This window comes from Diabrotica undecimpunctata, chromosome 1, assembly GCF_040954645.1.
Source record: "Diabrotica undecimpunctata isolate CICGRU chromosome 1, icDiaUnde3, whole genome shotgun sequence".
NCBI lineage: Eukaryota > Metazoa > Arthropoda > Insecta > Coleoptera > Chrysomelidae > Diabrotica > Diabrotica undecimpunctata.
Genome location: NC_092803.1, coordinates 50,081,059 through 50,101,107, shown reverse-complemented (window position 1 = coordinate 50,101,107; position 20,049 = coordinate 50,081,059). Strand labels below are relative to the sequence as shown.

At 34.0% G+C, this 20,049-nt stretch overlaps 1 protein-coding gene across 1 annotated transcript in view; it reads right to left on the bottom strand.

Moving 5' to 3' along the window:
• Window positions 1-1,547: 1,547 nt before the first annotated feature.
• T48 (FU domain-containing protein T48) overlaps window positions 1,548-20,049 on the bottom strand; it is a 197,593-nt gene continuing 179,091 nt past the window's right edge. The window contains exons 2-3 of the mRNA XM_072542169.1: window positions 8,163-8,748; window positions 1,548-4,758 (exon numbers count right to left, since the gene is read on the bottom strand). Of these exons, the coding sequence (XP_072398270.1) occupies window positions 4,359-4,758; window positions 8,163-8,748 (986 nt within the window). The 3' untranslated portion in view covers window positions 1,548-4,358. The remainder of the gene's footprint in view (window positions 4,759-8,162; window positions 8,749-20,049) is intronic.

Below are 20,049 nucleotides of genomic sequence, written 5' to 3'. Positions count from 1 at the left end.
TCAAAACCTACCAAATTTTTACAGTTGGATTAAACTCAATGAAACTTATTGCATTCGATTCGTAAGAGTGTCAGGACATTTTAAGAACAGAAATGATGATGTAGAAATAAAAATTGATTATTGAACAAGGAAAATGAATTTTTCTAAGTGCATTTCGAAGTGATGAAAAATGATAAATTTGTAATTCGGAAATAATTGACGGAAACGAGTTCAATATTATTACTCGGGGAATTTTGGCGTTACTGAACACGAATACCATGAGGAGTTTTGTGGAAATTCAATACACAATCACTCAACCTAAAGGTTAGAAGATGGAGGGAAGTTGCCAGGAATCGACAGGAGTGGCGACTTCTTTGTGAGCATGCCAAGATCCACAACAGATTGTCGAGCCACTTATGATGATGAATAATTTTCCATTGCACTCCGATGGACAAACTCCAGAAGACGAAGCTCACCCTGTGTACCAGGTGACTCGGAGACCATTCTCGACATAATATAAATGCTCAGCGACCCCAAAAACCCGCTAGTAACGAGTTTGCACTGATTTTGTATCGAATTCTACAAAACTCCAGGAGACCAGACCCATCCTGGTCACCAGATGCACCGTATACCATCGCCGACATGATATTAGTTTTCAGCGATCCCAGAAACCTCCTAGTAACGAGTTTGCACTGATTTTGTATCAACTTTCCACAAAACACTAAGAGACGCTAAAAGAGCTAAGGTCCTGGGCACCAGGTGCCTCGCACACTATCGCCGACATGATATTAGTGTTCAGCGACCCCAAAAACCACTGAGTAATGAGTTTACACTGATTTATATCGAATTTTCACAAAACTCCATAAGACGAGGCACAGGAGCACCTGGGGCCTCGGAGACCGTCATCGAGTAGTAATATGGAACTCATATCCGTCAATTTTTTCCGAATTATAAATTTATGCATTTTCCTTGTCCAATAATGAAATTTTCATTTCCACATCATCCTTTTTGTTCACAAAATATCCCGCTCTTACGAATCGAATGTAATAAGTTTCATTGAGATATATGCAACTGGATCCATTTCATCATCTCCGAAAACTAAGATCAGCGATTTTAACATTAAAAATAGAACCATTAGTAAAACTATTCGTTTTACAATTTCTTTAGAAAATAAGATCAAGAAAATGCCTGAATAGATGGAGCAACACAAACAAAATTAATATCGAAAAGAAATACATGGCACGAACTAACAAGAGGGATAAAAGTACTTTAAAAAACAAGCAGATATACAAAATATGAAAAAATGATGGGCTAATGTCAGATATGGTCAAATGTAAAGTACCAATAATATAAGCAATAAATAGGATATTGATATATACTAAAGAAATACTTTGTGTAGCTAACGTACAGTAAAAGCGGAATATAAGTAGGCAAAGTGATGGTGAAAAGAATAGAAAACAGGTTAAAAATGTGATTACGGCAAATGGGGTGAACTGGTAGCCACTGATGCATAAATTACAAGATCTTTTAATATTTTAATTTTAAACATAAGTAAAACAACATTTAATGTAATATTTTATTAGCAAACTGTACATTTTATTAATAAATTTACAGAAATAATAAATCTAAATTCCTAAACTAAAAATATGTAAAAAGGTAAAAAAATAATTGACTAGTACGTTTTGGTTTGAACAAGTACAGTGGCAGCTTTGCTAGAAGTACTACCTGGGACTGTTAAAGTAATCAGGTGTATTGTTAATTTTAGGGCATAATTGGGACAATGTTATTTAAATATAAAGTATTTCTGTGCACTATGTACTTTTATTATAGATACATATTTACTTATATCTAAGGCAATTCTCTTCTTAAATTGTTTTAATATTCTCTAATCAGTTTTTCAATCTCAAGTTTTTTATAATGAAAAATTGGTTTTTCTATAATATGAATTTTTTTTCCGACGCCATTTGTGATAATAAACCGGCCATACTTCAGCCAATTGGCTTATTGTACATCTTCCATTCGTGTAACCTTCTAGCTCGGGATTATAGTAGTAATGACTACTTATGTTGCTTTTACGTGCTCTCCTAAGCACGGTGGCTGCTCAGTTAAATTAGAATTTGAAAAATTTCTGATGTCTGTACCGGGAATCGAACTCAAGTCGTCCGGCTTGGTAAACCAGTATTATAGCCAATGAGCTACGGCCGCCTTCTAGTCAAATGTCAACCTTACCTTCACGTGGTGCTTCTCTGTTAGATAACTAACAAGACACTGACGACCAAGTACCAGCAGAACAAATGAAATAATGGGCGTTCCATTCGATATATCGAAGATATGCTTGGCGTTCCGCGAAGCACAATTTTCGATGCTTACAGATTTCAAGAAACTGGTTCTTACTTAAGAAGACCTGTCCAGGGAAGACCAGGGTCAATAAACGCCGTGGAAGATCTGTTTCTTAGATATCAAGTGCTTCGAGAGCGGAGAGTTACTGCTACAGCTTTGACTAGGAGACTAGTAGATGTTCATAGTACCATAGTTTCAACTGACACGGTACGTCGTAGATTAAGCGAACACAATTTATCACCTTATGTACCTGCTATACGCCCTTTATTGGAATTCAACGCTTGGAATTCTGTCGTGCTCATGTAGATTGGTCTACGTCTAGTGCTACGTCTGGTCCACTTTGTTCTATGAATGTGAAACCTGGAGAACAAAAATAAAAAATCTTAACAAATTAGAAGCGTTTGAGTTATGGTGTTACCGTCGCATGCTCAGAATCCCGTGGACAGCACACATATCTAACGAACGCGTGCTAGAGACCGTGCACAAAGAGCGAACATTGATCAACATCATCAAAATGAGAAAGGTCCAATACTTCGGTCATATAATGAGAGGACCTAAATATCGCTTACTCCGGTTAATTATTCAGGGCAAAATCGAAGGAAAACGCTGGGTCGGAAGAAAACAACTGTCCTGGCTGCGTAACATTAGACAATGGACAGGTCGAACGGTCGAGGAACTGTTTCATCTAGCTGCCGACCGAGAATCATTTCATCAGCTTGTCAATATGACGATAGCCAACGCTTGAATACAAGCACGGCACACAAAAAGGAAGATGTAGATTGGAATATGAAAGATTGGAGAAACGTTCTGTTTACAGACGAATCTCGTTTTACGAGATATTTACCTGATGGCCGCCAAAGAGTTTGTAGAAGGCCTTAAGAACGCCATGCCCAATGTTTAATTCCTAGAATGCAGTTTATTGGTGAAGGTACAATGGTATGAGGCGACATTTCTTTGGAAGCCCTTACAGATCTTGTTATGGTAGGGGCATTGTGTCCTTAATGCTGATAGGTACATTAGGGAATGTCTGGAAGAACATGAGTTACCTTATATGCATTTTTTAGGTAAAACATTTTTTTTAGGATCTTGCAGGATAATTCTCGGCCACACATAGCCAGTATAACAACGCAATACTTTACAGATGTTGACATTCAGTTACTAGCCTGGCCTCCTAGAAATCCAGAGCTTAACCCGATAGAGCATTTGTGGGACAACTTGGGAAGGGTAGTTATTCAAAATTATGGCGAGTTTGAAACTGTAGTAGCGTTAGAACAGGCGCTAATAAACGAGTGGAAACAAATACCGCAAAATGAGATTGCTGCTTTCATCCAGTCTATGCCAGAAAGGATGAGAGCTGTTATTCGAGCTCGAGGAGGCAATACCCCATTTTAGTATTCATATTTTAGGAATATTTTATGATATTGATTTGAAAAATATCTTACCCAGGAATACTAAAATGTAAATTTTAATTGTTGTTACATTAGTCAATATTTTGGTATTCGTTTTTTATTTAATGGTTTGTTATTGAACATACAATAAAAATAATTTATTAAAATTGCAGTTTCTCTAATACTTTTTATTTTACTTAAAATAAACTTAGTGTTCGGGTCAGTGTATACAAGATGCACAATATGCACACAAACATGCATAAATATTTATTGTGTAACATCCAATTTTGTATAACTAGTCCATTAGCGGAAGAAAAATTTAAAATATATTGATAATAATAAAGAATCTATAATTATTATTAATGCAAAAACTGCAAACAAAGATCTATGCCATAAAATTAAAAAGTAACAATGGTGTGCTATACTTCATCTTACATGGAAAAATGTACTAAATTTTCGAGCTAGACGAATGATTATTCCAAAGTTATGTATATTCTAATGTAATTTTACTTTCGTAATTAATCTTGCAATATATGATATTTACAAAAGATAAATTGTATTTTAAATATACAATTTTATAAATTTCTTTCGTTATTTATTAAAAACTGCCCTGTTTTCATTAGTCATTGCTACCACTGACCAAAAATTTATCTACAACTCAGTCGTAATTTCATCTTGCGGCCTGAACCCAAGCTGGTAGAAGTCATCTTCCAAGAATATTGAGTTATTCAAATACTCTTTGCTATTCTTCCACGAAGCAGGGTTGAATTCCGAAGAGGGCAAGTTATTGACCAGCGAGTATTCGAACTTCCATTGAGGATTGAGAGGTAGATGGCATTTCGAGTCGTAGTTGCTGGTGAAGTTGTTGATAGCTATGTCTTGCAAGCTTAAACTGGAGCCGAACACCTGGTTGGGCTTAAAGGTACTCATAGTGGTGCTACCACGGGAACTGTCAATATCTCTGGTTAGATCAGGCGTGACTGCAGGTCCCTGAAGGAAGTCAACTAATTGGGCTACTTGAAGATGTGAGGTTTCGCTCATTCTTTTATATCTAAAAAAAAAACAAATTGAGATTAAAGATTATATAACGCAACCTAGTACAATATTGTCGGAGCATTTCTGTTATTAATGTCATTACCAAATTATCAGCTAAAACTATAACTATTTGTAACAATAAAACACTGAAAACTTTGTTTTCAAAACTTCACAAAATTTATTTTAAATTCTATCACTACAGCTGTTTCGGCTGATTGCCTTTCTCAAGTGATCTGTTTTTGGCATGGGTTTACACTTTATAGTCTCTAATGAAATAGGTTGAGGAGGGGAGAACCTATTTCCCCAAAAAAGACAAAATGCATGGTTACAACAGCAAATTTACCAAGATGTAAATTGGAGCTGTAAGGTCAGATAATAGAACAAGTGATGGAGTTTAAATATCTAGGCATCACATTATCTAACTACGGAAAGCTCGAAACTAAAGTGGACGATCAAGTGAATAGAGCAAACAGAGCCGCAGGCTGCCTAAATGAATCAATATGGAGAAATAAAAATATCGGGAAAAAAAAAGAAAGGCAGAATTTACAAAAGAGTCATCAAACCAATAATAACATAGGCGACAGAAACAAGACCTGACACAGAGAGGACAAAAAGGATGTTAGAAATAGCGGAGATGAAAACACTTAGAAAAATTGATGGTAAGACAATATAGAGCTAGAAGTACAGATATACGACGTAGATGCAAAGTGGAGAACATCAAAACTAGGTAAGAAATAGAAGAGTAGAATGGAACAATCATAGAAGCCGAATGACAACAAATAGAGTAGTAAAGATGGCAAGAGACGGTTCCCCAATAGGAATACGATCAGTAGGAAGACCACGAAAATGATGGAACAACTTCCTGGAGGCACATTGAAAACAAAATGCAATCAAAGAAAAAACAAACAAACCAAAGACAAAAACAAATACAGTGTTTGATTCATCCTAGACCGATAAACAAACGAATAAAGTTGGATTAGGTGAAAGAAGTTACTTTCGAGAATTTTTATAGTAAAAATAAGAAGTGATACTAAGATGGAGGAAATTCGAGATATGATTGCCTCAATGGAACAACGCCGAAGAGAAGAAAAAGAAACTAAATAGAAACATCGTCAGGAGGAAAGAGAAGCTGAAGAGAAACGTCGACAGGAAGAAAAAGAAGCTGAAGAGAAACGTAGTCAGGAAGAAAAAGAAGCTGAAAAGAAACGTCGTCTGGAAGACAGAGAGTTGCTCGTGAGACTTACTTATATCAAAAATAGAAACCTCAAAAGTGAGTAAGGAAGTTACGGAAAGAAAAATCGAAGGGAAAATGAAGATATGAAAAGAGAAATCGAATAGAAAAAGGAAAACATGATTAAAGAGATTTAAGTAACAAGAAGTAGAGAAAAGAAACTATGAGATAACGAGAACTCTTGAATCTATCCGACTAGAAATTGAAAAGAGCCAGAAACTGAGAGTTGGAGGTAAATTAGAAGGGATTTACCCCCCTGTCAATGGAATAATTAAGCCTGCTATATTTGACGGCGAGACCTTCTGGCCAGTGTATAGAAGACAATTCGAAGCCGTTGAACAAAATAATGGATGGACAAATGAACAGAGAGCAACTGCTCTCATATTAGCACTTCGAGGTAAGGCTGTCGAAATCCTCCAAAACATCCCAGAGGACGCACAAAAGAACTATGAGACCATCGTATCGGCTCTAGAATTAAGATACGGCAGCCAATATTTGAAGCAAGTATACCAGAGTCAACTAAAAGTGCCTATCCAAGGCTCCAACGAATCTGTGCAAGCATACGGAGCGGAAGTAGAAAAGATGGCACGACTCGCTTGGCCCGAAACTCCGGAAGATTTCCTACACTAATTCACCATTGAATGTTTCCTTGGTGGCCTGCGCGATGTACATGTCCAGCAGACATTACGACTAGGAAGTGAACGCTACCAAATATTGAAGGATGCTATTGTCGCAGCATTGGAGTATGAATGTGTCCTACTATCAACACAATGCCCAAAAAGTAAGAAGTGGTGCCGAAGTGGAAGAATGCGATCTAAATACGTTGCCCCAGGTGTTGGCCACTCAATTCGGGATATATTTTGGCCCAATAGCTGATTCTTTGAAACAAAAGTGTTTTTGCGCCCAAAGTGTTACAATTGTGTATTGGTAGGCCACTTTCAACGTGATTGCAGATAATGTACAAGATCAGAGGACAGAAAATCGACCGGCAGGCAATCTCCACAACAGCAACGCAATTCGTAAAACTAAAACAAGCCAACGTCAAGGGGCGCCCGTTGGCTGCCCTGCTACAAGCCCCCAGATTCTCAATATTAACAATAAGACGAAGTAGCGACAGTTTAGTTGCCGATGGGCTTCTCAATGGCCAGAGATGCAATTTTACCATCGATACTGGGCAACTAGGTCAGTGATGATTAAACGTTTCCTGGATCAGTTATTTATAAAATTCAAAATTAGGAAGTTTAGATTGATATAAAATAACAAATTAAGAGGTTTAATCTGTGATTGAACAGAAGAGAGTAATTGATAGACAGATACCTGAAGAAATTGAAAAATCTGAAAATCAGTTTGGATTTATGCAAGGCAGATCAACAACACATGCAATTTTCATTATAGGCAGTTGATGGAAAAATACAGAAATAAACACTTAAATGGTATTCTTTGATCTTAGGAAAGCATGTGATAGAGTTCTTCGAAGTTTCAAAAAAGTTTTTTAAGAGATTTTAATTTTTATCGGTATTATTTTTGAAATTGTATGCTAAATACAGTTCCAAAGACAAAAAAAATCAATTAATAAATTTAAACAAAAATGCTCCAACATTCGTCGATTTTTATGATATTTTTGCATTAAATTTGGATTAAACTTAATTTATGTAATTTAACTGACGTGACTCATTACTCAGCGTGAATCACGTGTTAAATTAATAACTGAAATTCTAGTATTTTCAAAGATACCAACAAACGTACATTTGTATGCCAAGGGACAAATAATACCAATAGAGGTCTACCCTCCGGACGCTGGTACTTACGTGAGGCATGGTTATATGTTGCCTGAAGTTAAATCTAATAAAATCTTAAACATCCTTCATTTTTAACAACCATATGTACATTTTTTGGCAACTTTAACTTCTGTAAAGGGTTTTACCCAAATATTTTGGTGCTCAGGCATGTTAACCTGCTTTTAACCTGATGATGGAATTATTATTCCGAAAACGTTTGTTATTTTAATGTAGCCCTTCTAAGAGTTTTTTAAATATACCTACTTACAAAGAATTAAACCTCTTTTTATATATATTATAGTCAATATAGACTATAGATGTCCAAAGATGGACCGAAGAAGGTTAATTAGATAGATTTAGATGGACTCACGTGAGCAACTTTATCATCAAAAAGATAAAAATATTGCTTACCTCTTCAGAACCTTATCCGCCCAGTTAAATAGATGTTCCCAATCGTCAGGCACCGCTAACCGATCTACAGGCCTGTTGAGAAGCAGTAAAATCTTCGCCAAATCTCTAATCACGGGTCTGTAGGCAGAAATAGCGGAAGTATCTCCATCGGAATGTAGTTCTCTTATCTGTCGTCTGGTGTCATTCAGCATATCTAAATAACTTTGAGCATAAGGTCTTAAAGTCTCCAATTGCTTAACGAAATCTTTTCGTTCCGGAGAATCATCTATTTCTGAGCTGGTTTCACTTAACGGCGGAAGCGTTTTTCTTCTAAACTTAATATACAACACAGCACACGTTAGAAGTACTATACACACTATACTACCAGTCACTACGCCAGTTAAGACTGCCATAGCATTGTTGGAGAGTCCTAAAAAGTTTCCGTTATGCTGACAGATTTTTCCCACGTAATCTACCATCGTGCTCCACTTTTGGACGTGACCGAAAGGGCACTTGGAGACACATTCTCTGGAAGGGTACACCATCAAATCCGCGCATTTGATACAACCCTTCGAGCCACAGCGAAGACAGTCTTGAATTTCACAATCTGTAATAAAAAAACATCAACGGTAAGCAAAAAAAAAATAAAAAAGTTGTTAGGTAAGTTTATAGCAAATGTAAAAGTTTGACAGTTTTTATATAAACGGAACATTACAAACTATTTATGGAACTGGCGAATACTTGATAAATATTCCTGTTCATATATATAATATTCATAATTTCATATTCATAATATAACATAAAACATAGCACTTTTTAAATTTCTGCAGAATATAGTACATCTACTTTAATTAATATTTAACACAAGAAATAATATTAAGGTTCGTTAACATTTATAGGTCCCCCAAAGGATAAGATAGGCAAATGTTTTGAGAAGAAAATTTACTAAGACGAACTAAAAACTAACTTTTCATTGAGTACGCGAAAGTCAGACAGGAAAAGTTACAAAAAAGAGATAATTCCACAAACACTTTTGGCCACTATAAAAACCAATTCGACAATCATTTAATTAAAAAAATCATGAATTCAACCATAACATTTAAAATTTTGTAAACCACAAAAAAGTAAAAAATTAAACTTACTCGAAATTTTGAGAATACAGAGTTGATCCTCAACGAAACAGTAGAGATCGCCCTTACTCTCTCTAAAGGGTATTTATGTAGTTAGGGAAAGAGTAGAGAAATTGTTTTGCAATGAAGTAAAAACTTCAGTTGATCGTTAAAGGAAAGATCGAAGGAAGACGAGCATCGGCCGAAAGAAATTCTCTTGGCTGCGAAACATATGCCAATGGCTCAAGGCTCAACATCAGGGAGGTCAGCAAAATTATACGATTAGCACAAGATAGAGAAGAATGATGGTCACTAATTGGTATTATTGGTATATTTGCAAAATTATTAAAATAATGAAAATATCAAAACGGATTAAAATTTTCAAAACATTTTCGGTTCTATCAGACCATCATCAGAGAAAACCTGAAAGTAATCTCACTTAATATAATGATATAAATTTGAGTAAAATTTGACTGTAAATCTAAAAAGTTTTGATTACTTACTTAGTAATTGCATGAAAGCCACTTACAAAACGGTATAAAAATATTTAAATTACATTTTAAAATGTAAAAAATTACATTTTAAAATGGAAATTCCTGTAGTTGGCTGTATACCATAAATCACAAAAAAATTATTTAAAAAATCCTTTATAAAAGCTGTATACAATTAAAAGGACCCTTCCGGGCTACATCACAAAACGTTTTCGTACTAATAAGTCCATCATCAGTGCAGTTACCAAGTATACATAAGTGAAACCACTAAATATGTGGACAAAAACCCTTTAAATGGTATTAAATTTGTTATTTATCACATCTTTGCTGATAAATTCAATGCAAGACTCCCAATTAGAATTGCTGATCCTGATACGTAGTCTCTATATGGGTCCTAGGTAGCAACTCTAGGTAGTCTAATCTAGAGTCTTGCGCTGTCATGCTATATATCTGTTAAAAACCTTAACATCATACGAATTTATCAGCAAAGATATAATAAATAATAAATTTAATATTATTTAAAGTACCCACACTCTTACCCACACATTTAGTGACTTTACTCATGTATACCTAGTAACTGCGCTGATGGACTTGTTAGTACGAAAACATTCTGTGATGAAGCCCGAAAGGGTTTTTTTAATTATAATACCTAAAAAGGATTTTTTAAATAAAAATTTTTTAAAACGACATTTCATTTCAGATCCAACCGAAAGGGAACATATTGGCCCTTACTTGAAACAGTAACCACGTTTTTTCAACATTTTTTCAACAAAAAATTGCAAATAACTTGAAAAGGAAGCATTTTTCAAGAAATTACCAAGATAGAAAAAGTACTTATTTCGATGAAAAACTTTTGCTCGCAGCGATTCGGGAAATTGTTTTTTTTTTGGTTATAAGTTATTTGTTAATAACAATTTCTGGCCCACTTGGAAAAAATTTAAACAATAGTTCTGAATTTGATATATATATATATATATATATATATATATATATATATATATATATATATATATATATATATATATATATATATATATATATATACGAATAAAAAATGTTTGATACGGTAGAAATGCAAAAAAATTAGTCGGTTTATGCTCTGCTTAGAGGGGTAAACTGCTAGCCTATTTTTCTTTGTATTATTTTGATGGTCTTCGCGTCCTTGATATTTATGTGGTTTGTATCCTTTTATGTTCCGATCTTTTTTCGTATTTGTATATTGTTCTCACGATTCTTTCTTTAATTTTACATTTTCTTTTATTTTTTATTTCTATTATTATTCTATATTTTCACATCTAGTAAGTATTTAGCTAAAAATACTTATTTTTCCTCTTTATTCGACACCAAATTATGTTCTGTTCTTCAAGCTTCAAGTTTTATTATAAATGTTATCATAGAAATGACGTATTTATTCGATCATTGTTAAGATTTGCTTTACAGTTGGAAACGAAACAATGGCAAATAAATGTTGTGACGCCTACTTATAATATTCCCAGCTGAATTGCGTCTCTACCAGGAAGTTGCACAGATAAGAGATACCGATCTTAGAAAACAACAACGCAATCAGGAAGGATTTCGATAAATGATTTATTTTTTAATTAATAACATGAACTGCTTGTAATAAATGTTCTAAATGCTTTCTAGTTTATTTATTACTGTAATTACACAGGTGTTGCAGTATTTATAAGTGTGCCATTCAGAAACATCGCCTACATTACGAGGTATACTTGAATAAACGTTTAGTTTCAGTATTATATATGAATATTTTTTATTTTTTTAATATCAGATGCCTATGGTCTTTCTGCCCAATTTGGTCAGTTTAATCCTTCTTGGTAGTTTCTCGCTGTTTCTTCTGTTTTTATGTTCTTTATGTTTTTAACCAGGTATTCTCTTATCCGTCATACGTTTTACGTGTTAGTATCATCTGACTTCTTCTTTAGGCGCCGCTCCTCAACAGCAATGACTTCTGTAACTTCTTTCCCATTTTTTCTTTCCTTTCGCTGTTAGAAGTCTAATCCTGCCTATTCTTTGATGTTAGGTCACCAGATCATTTGGCGTCTACTAGGGCCACGTCTGTCTTAAGCTATAGAAATCTATAGTAATAATAATATATGTCTGTCGTATCCATGCGCTTTAAAGTGTCTTCATTTCTAATGCAGTCGATATATGGGATTTTTAATATGTGACGAAACACCCACATCTCAGAAGTCTCTAAACGGCGTAACTAACTAATTGTTAACGTCCATGCTTCTATGGCGTGCAGTATAATACTGTATATATAACATGTTAACATGTGGTATCATAATGTCAATGTGCCCTGCAGGTGATGCCATACGGATGCTAAACTTAGACAATAATAAGGTCGAACATGGATAAATAGGCGGAGACAAAGAGGAGAAGGTGAAAGACATCATAGAAAAAGCAACAGGCAGAAAATGGAAATTTGCAGGTCAGGAAGAAGAACGATAGATAAAACAAACAAGTGCTGTCCTGGAGACCATGGGAATCAAAACGACCAAAGAAAGACGACAGATGAGTTGGGCAGATGATTTAAAGAGACATGCCGGTCCAATGGAAAAATGGAAGTCAGAGGGGAAGGTCTATATCCGAAACTGAATATAAAAAGGGCTTTAGATAGATTGATAGAATATTCTTTCTAAACTCTTTAGTCCATTTTCTCTTTAAGTAACAATGTCTCGCTACAGTAGGACATTGTATTCTTGGCACAATGTTTTTCCTTTCAGAACTAAAATAGCTATTAATTGATAAATTTTAAACAAGGTTGGAAAATTACAGCCACCCGTGCGGTACGGATGAGTTTACACTTTTACAGATTTAGTACAAGGCTGGTGTGATATACTGATAACAGTGGCGAATTAATCGATGATAGACAAATCTTTTATTATATTTTTTTTTGTCTTTTATGGTTTTTTGTTTTTTTTGAATTAAGAAACGTCAGCCTTGAAATCTCTTTTGATTGTATAATTTCTATATAATTAATAATAATCCTTCATCAGAAAATGTATTATGCAAACAGAAGTCTTTGTGTATGTATGAAGTCGTCTTAAAGTTACTGAACGTTAATGTGATGGCCACTTATCCATCAACCAGATGACAGATAGTATTACTACTTAGTATTTAGTAGCCAATAACCTCTATTGAAACAGCATCTGTAAAATAGAAAAATACCGCAACAAAGCTATGTACGGTTCAATTTCTTGAAAATTTATTTAAACAAATACATACAATTTGATAATTGCTAACGTCACAAAAATGATATATCATTATTTATATCATGTAGAAATATTTTTTTTAACGTTGCGCTGTTCTTTTTTCTTTCTGTACTTCGACAACGATTTTTAAGCACAAAGTCGCTTATATATATATATATATATATATATATATATATATATATATATATATATATATATATATATATATATATATACAAACAACCAGTTTATTAGGGCTGCAGTCAGAAGGTTGGCCGAGATGTTAGAGAAACACTCTTTTGACTTTTTGGCTAGCTTTCGGAATTGTTTTATTCCTTTTTCAAGACACTGTAATATAGATAAAAAAGTGTACATATTTACAAAATATCACAATTCGTCAGTTCAACTTACTAGTCGTAGAGATTATTTACAATAAACTTTGACACTCAACATTAATAACACAAATATAAAATATAATAATGGACAAAATACATTCTAAAAATTTAGGTAAGGATAGTAAAACTTAGTTTATTTCATGACATCTTTTGATGGTGTGTTTTAACTATGATACATAGAGAACAGAAAGAAAAAACCATATGATTAAAATGTAATTAAGTGTTCTTAATATTGTATTTCTTTTCAAGAACCAAGAAGCCCATATTGGGTAGTTTTAATTTTTAATTATTAAACCTGTCTTAATGGTATGCAACCAATTATGCACACATGTGTATTGTGACGTGTATATGTGGAGGTAAATATTTAGTTTATTTTTGATGTTTTTCCAGTAAATAACAATAAAAGTTGCTCAGTTTATCTATGTCAGACTTTTTATTTATGCAAGACGTACTAGATTTTATGAAACACATTTCCAAGAAAACACGTTTTGAATGGTTTTTTTCTTTTGCCAAAATACAGGAATCTTAGAAATTAAACTCATGTTTCAGAGTTACTGCATGTTTTGTGAGTGCACATGCATTTATTTTATTGGTTTTTATGTAACTACGATGTGAGATCACCCTACTATGGAAATTACGAGATGATTCTCCGATATATACGTTGTTACAATTGGTACACGGTATAGAATAAACAACATTCGATTACACCTGTATTGTGAAAGGATCTTTTGTTTTTGTGTATAACGTCGATACCGTTTTCACATTCTTAGTTGTAATTTTTAAGCCTGTAACGTTATAAACGTCAGATCTCTATTAATTTATATTTAAATAATTATTTCATTTTAATTTCTTTATTAATTTATTAATTACTTTAACTTCATTTCTCTTTTTACCATTTTTATTTAAAAAGTAGTTGGCGCCCTCTGTTTTTCTTTTCTTCCTCTGTCTTTCTTTATTTTCTCTTTCTGTCCCGTAGAATAAATATTCGCCCTCTCTATTTCTGTCCGGTAGACTAGATATTCTGTTCCATGTTGACAAAAGCTATTTCTATCATAGACTTACGTCCTATGTCATCTGTGCTAACTTCATTTCAATCTCCCCCTTAGTTTCTGTCAGTCAACTTTTCTAACGTAGTGGGAATATAATTTTTTGCCTCTTTTTGAAATTTATAAAAGAGGGCAAACATTATTATAAGCCTCATTTTATGGTCTACAAAATTCTCTTGGGGTAAGTACTTTCATCGTTATCTTTATTCTATAATTCTGACAACGTTTCCGATATTCATAACCTTACTTCTTTCGAAACCATGCTTCTTGAATTGATTATGATTTTTTCTTAATTTTGTGCAGTATCTTAACAGAATTTAACTAAGTGTAATAATAATTCTATTTCATTTTATCCTTGCCACATGCAATTTGTTTCATTGTAATTTTTGTAAAATGGCAAGGAAGTTAAGCCCCTTTTGATGTGTCTAATGCAAATTGTTGTTGAATTTTTAGTTTATTGGGGAAATTGAGTTTATTAACAACATTCCAATTTTATTGACCAGTTTGAAAATTTATTGACCACGTTCGACTTTATTGGCTGGATTAATCAAATATGAATATTTATTAACCATTGGAGGACCTAACCTAAATTCTTAACAAAATATGGAAATTTATTGACCATTGGAGGACCTAACATCTACAACACACAAGCAGCCCATTGAAGTCATAAGTATCAATAATTATTGTTAAGCTTTGGCAGGGTGGATTGTTTGTTTTTTTTTATTCTTTTTAATAAATATGTTTACTTAGTTAAAATCTGTCTTATTTGCTATCAGCTAAGAGTTCAGGTTTAATCCCTAGTTTAAGATAAGACGAACTCACACTTGAGATACTGAGCTAAGCAAGGCATAGATGATAAGCTCCCATGGTTGATTGAGGTATTATTTTTATAATAGTACTTCAATTCTCTTTGGTAGTCTTATCGTTACAAGCCATTAACATTTTTGAAAATGTTCATTAGCTTAGGTGTCAGAACTGGAATGAATGGAATGGGTAAGGAACCATAAGTTATTTTAGATGTGTTTTATGTCAATATCAATTGTTGGACGTCATTATTATGAAAATTGTGGTTGTCAGAAAATTGCGAAGGAAAAGGAGATCCGAAAATGGGTTTATTTAAAAGCCCTATGGGGTAGGAGTTCCCTAGTAGTATGTATAGATCTTAACTTTTTTAGTCCCTTGTCCCTGAACTCGAGGTGTGACAAGCTGATAACCCTAGTTTTTAAGGCCAAAACCAAATTTGTTTTCATCTTGGATGGATGTTGAGAATGAAAATTTATGAAACGGTTACTAAAACAAGGTTTACGATACCACTCCGTCCTTAGCATGCCATCACGGCCACGATAGATAAGCATGTCTAAAAAATGTAACAACGTCGTATTAAGGTCTTGTATATATTGAGCTTTACTGCATGTTTTATTTTTATTTTTTAAATGTTTCTGTAGACCGTGAATAGTTCTGTTTGCTATTGCTATACGTCTTTTTATTTCGTCGCTTGTCGTATTTGTTGCGTTTACTAGCGATCCAAGATATGTGAATTCTTTGACTTACTCAAAGGTATGGTTGTTAATTTGAATTCCCTGTTGGATATTTCGGGGGTTTTTAGAAACCAACATATACATATTTGGTATTTTCTTCGTTTACCACAAGTCCTAATTCACTTGCCGCGTCTACAAGCCTTGCAAAACACTGCACCATGTCTCTCATACTTCTGCCCACTATAACTATATCTTCAGCGAATACGAGAAGTTGCGTTGATCTATTAAAAATAGTTCCATTCATTATAATATTTAACTGTCTGATTGCCATTTCCAGGGCAATTTTAAGAGAATACACGCCAGCGCGTCCTCCTGTCTTAGGCCATTATTAATGTCAAAGAACGTAGAGTTTTCTCCTTAAATTCTAACGCATGAACGTTTTGCATTGTTAGTTGGGTCAACTGAACTAACTTAGGTGGGATCCCAAAGTCTATCATTGCATTATATAATGCAGTTCTTTTCACACTGTCATAAGCTGCATTGAAGTCGACGAAGAGATGGTGTGTATCTATGTTATATTCTAGTGACTTTTCTAGAATCTGACTATGTGTTTGAATTTGATGTGTAGTTGACTTTCCAGCAGTAAATCCGCATTGGTATTGACCAACAATATCCTTTGTAAAATGTTTAAGTCTTTCAAACAATACATTGCCGAAGATTTTATACGCAGATGCTAACAGAGTAATGCCTCTATAGTTCTTATACTCCAGGTGATCACCCTTTTTATGCAACGGACATATTATTACCTTTAGCCATATTATATATTAAACCTAGAACTAAGATTAATATTAATACAAGAATTAATATTAAACTCAACAGTCTTCCGGGTTGAACCGCGTCGACTATCATTGCGCCGAGCTTTCGACATCCTCTTTGATGTCTTCTTCAGGGCTTCTGAGGTCTCAGTCTACCGAGCCCCCCCCCCCGATTATACTACACTGATCACTATACATTTTAAAGTAAAAGACTTTAACCCTCAACTGGCGTTGTGGAATAAGGCGGAACCCCAGTACTTTTTAAATCCATGTAAAACTTGTATTTATGCCTGGCCGGGCCATCTATCTTTAAGTTGGTGCACTCGTAAGACTCATATATGCACGTCAACTGTGATTCAGTATTGCTCTGAATAACCAGCGGTAGAGTTCATTTGGGGTCTGTGTGGTACCACGACGCTAATAGTGTTTTATTTCTAAAATGGCAGGTTCTTCCAAAAAAGTGTATTTCGGAGAACCTAATTTGGATGAAAGTGTAAGGCGGTGGTATGATGAATTAGCAAACGAGTTTAGTGATTATGAGGACTACAAAGATTTTTCTCCAGAGAGTGACCATAACTCTGATTCTGAGATGGAAGATCATGCTGAAACACAAGAAAGTCAGGCTATAGGTGAAGAAGAAAAAGGGCCAGAAACCAAAAATGGAAAGCTTTATTTGTATAAAAAACGATACAAGTGGTCTGCTGTTCCGGCTAACCCAGATTTGAATATTAGAACAAAAAACACAATCTGGTAAAAGTTCTTCCGGGGTTGAAAGGACTTGCAAAATGTGGTGATGTCTCTGATCCCTTAAAAATATGGAGCCTTCTTTTCATAGAGGATATGGAAAACGAAATAATTCCACGGAAAAATGAAAAGATATTGTTATTTCAAGATATATTTAGCAATTCTGCTAGAACAGAACTGAGAGAACTTGATAGAATAAAATTGAGAGAACTAACAAAGGAAGAATTTAGAGCGTTTCTCGCTATCTTGTATTACTCTGCAGTTTTCAAGTCAAATGATGAAGTCTTGCAAGAAATATTTGCAACAGATGGAACGGCACGAGACATATTCAGATTCATTATGTCTTTGAAAAGAGTATACGTGTTGCTCGCATGTCTAAGGTTTGTTGAGGATCGAGAAGAACATAAAACTAATGATCGAACTGCAGCAGTGTCTTGGTTATTTGAGAGTTTTGTAAAAAATTGCCAAAACTGTTATTCTATGGGAGCATTTTGTTGTATCGACGAAATGCTGGTAGGATTTCACGTGTAGGTTCCGCATGTACATACTTAATAAACCTCGGAAATATGGACTGAAAATTATGGCCCTAACAGACGCAAGTACCCACTATTTCTATAATGGTTATATTTACTGTGGTAAGGATAGTGATGGTTTTTCTCTAACAAATAAGGAGAGATGTTTCATGGAACCAACACAAGCGGTGTTAAGACTGTGTCATCCAATTGCTAATTCACACCGAAAAGTCACAGCAGACAATTGGTTTTTATCCATAGACAGCATTCAAAAAACAAGGACTGCCCTATGTTGGCACGCTCAAGCGAAACAAAAAGGAAATACCTATGCAGTTCCTTCCAAGTCGGAGCAGAGCTGAAGGATCTTCCATTTATGGTTTTACAAATGATTACACTATAATTTCCTACGTTTAAAAAAAGGGAAGGCAGTTGTGTTAATATCATCAATGCACCATACCGAATGTGAGTACATAGAATCTGGTAAACCCGAAATCATTTGCTTCTATAATCAAACCAAAGGCGGTGTGGATGCACTAGATCAAAAATGTACCACATATTCTACTAACCGGCGAACTAGGTGATGGCCAATGACTATTTTTTTTACAATATTGAATATTGCATATGTCAATGCACACATTTTACATAGATTTTATAAAACAACCAATCCATAGAGAGAAAATTCTTGCAAGACAACCTGCAGAACCATATCTCAATATAAGACTGTACAATTTTCGATTACCTAGGGAGCTTCGCATGGGTATCAATAGAATACTAAAGAAAGCTTTAACTGAAGCAGAGAGGGGAGAATTAAATAATCAGAACCAGAAACGTATGTGATGTGGTATTTGTGATCGAAAGAATGACAAAAAAAACAAAAATTTCGTGCAGCAAATGTTCCTGACCTATGTGTGGTGACTGCAGGGCAAATGCTTGCAAGAATTGAATTTAGAAAAATGTTACTTGTAAATAGTTCGCAGTTTTGTTGATAATAATATATTTTAATTAGAGAGTTTGTATATTTTAGTTCCTTGTTCTTTATATGAAACGAAAAAATCAAGAAAGAATTTGTCGTTTTATTTTTTATATTTCTTTTGTAAAAAATTAATGTTCTGCTGTCAGAAAACCTTGAAAAATAAGTTATGTTACATTTTTCGTCATTTGAAAAATAAATAGAAAATTGGCTTACATGGTTATATTTCAGCTTAAATGATTACAAATTATAACGAAATAATGAATTATGTATTTATTAATTTCACAAAAAACTCAAAAAAAAAATGGGACCCGGTAGACTCCAGGACGCAGTTAACGGTAGAATAAACCACGACGCCAGTTGAGGGTTAAAAGGATATTGTCAATATTTTTGAGTTGCGTTCCTGGAAAGATTTTATTGGAAGATCGTTCATTCGATTACATGAAATCAACTTCAAAATCATAGCATGTGATTTGTTTTTAAAAAGACAACCACATGCAATTATGACATTAAAATTCTCTTGTTAGTGATCCCATAGTAAATCATGAGGAAAAAAACAGGAAAAAACCTCATGATACTATCCCGAAATGGTAAGTATTTGGTCTACATTTAGTTTACTCTTAACACCAAACTTTGATTTTTTATGTAGGTATGCTATTTTAAAACATAAATGATATATCCTCGACTTAATAATAGCGGTGTTTTCTTGTAGCTGATTTCCTCTTTTAATATTGGTAACCAGATCCTACTGCATTCTGCTAAAGAATTTGCGAAGCAATTGGTTACATTTTTTCAATTTTTCTTTTTTTACCATCTGTTTCTTTTAGTACTATACTTGAATCTTTCCACTGAACTCTATGTTCATTTTCCCATGCGTGTTTACATATTTGACATCTATCAAATTCTCTATTTTTGTTATATATTTATTTATAAATAGTAAAACAGATGTTAAAACAAAACACAGAACCAATTAGTCTATACTACTTCGGTTTTCCTTCAAATATTAATACCTGTACAGTTCACGTTTCGTTCTTTTAGTATTTTTCGTATTGGTAGTAGTCGATAGGTTCCTCGGACTGTTGCAAAAACTTGAATGAACCTCGTACAGTTACTTAACTTTGCGCGATTCGTCCTCG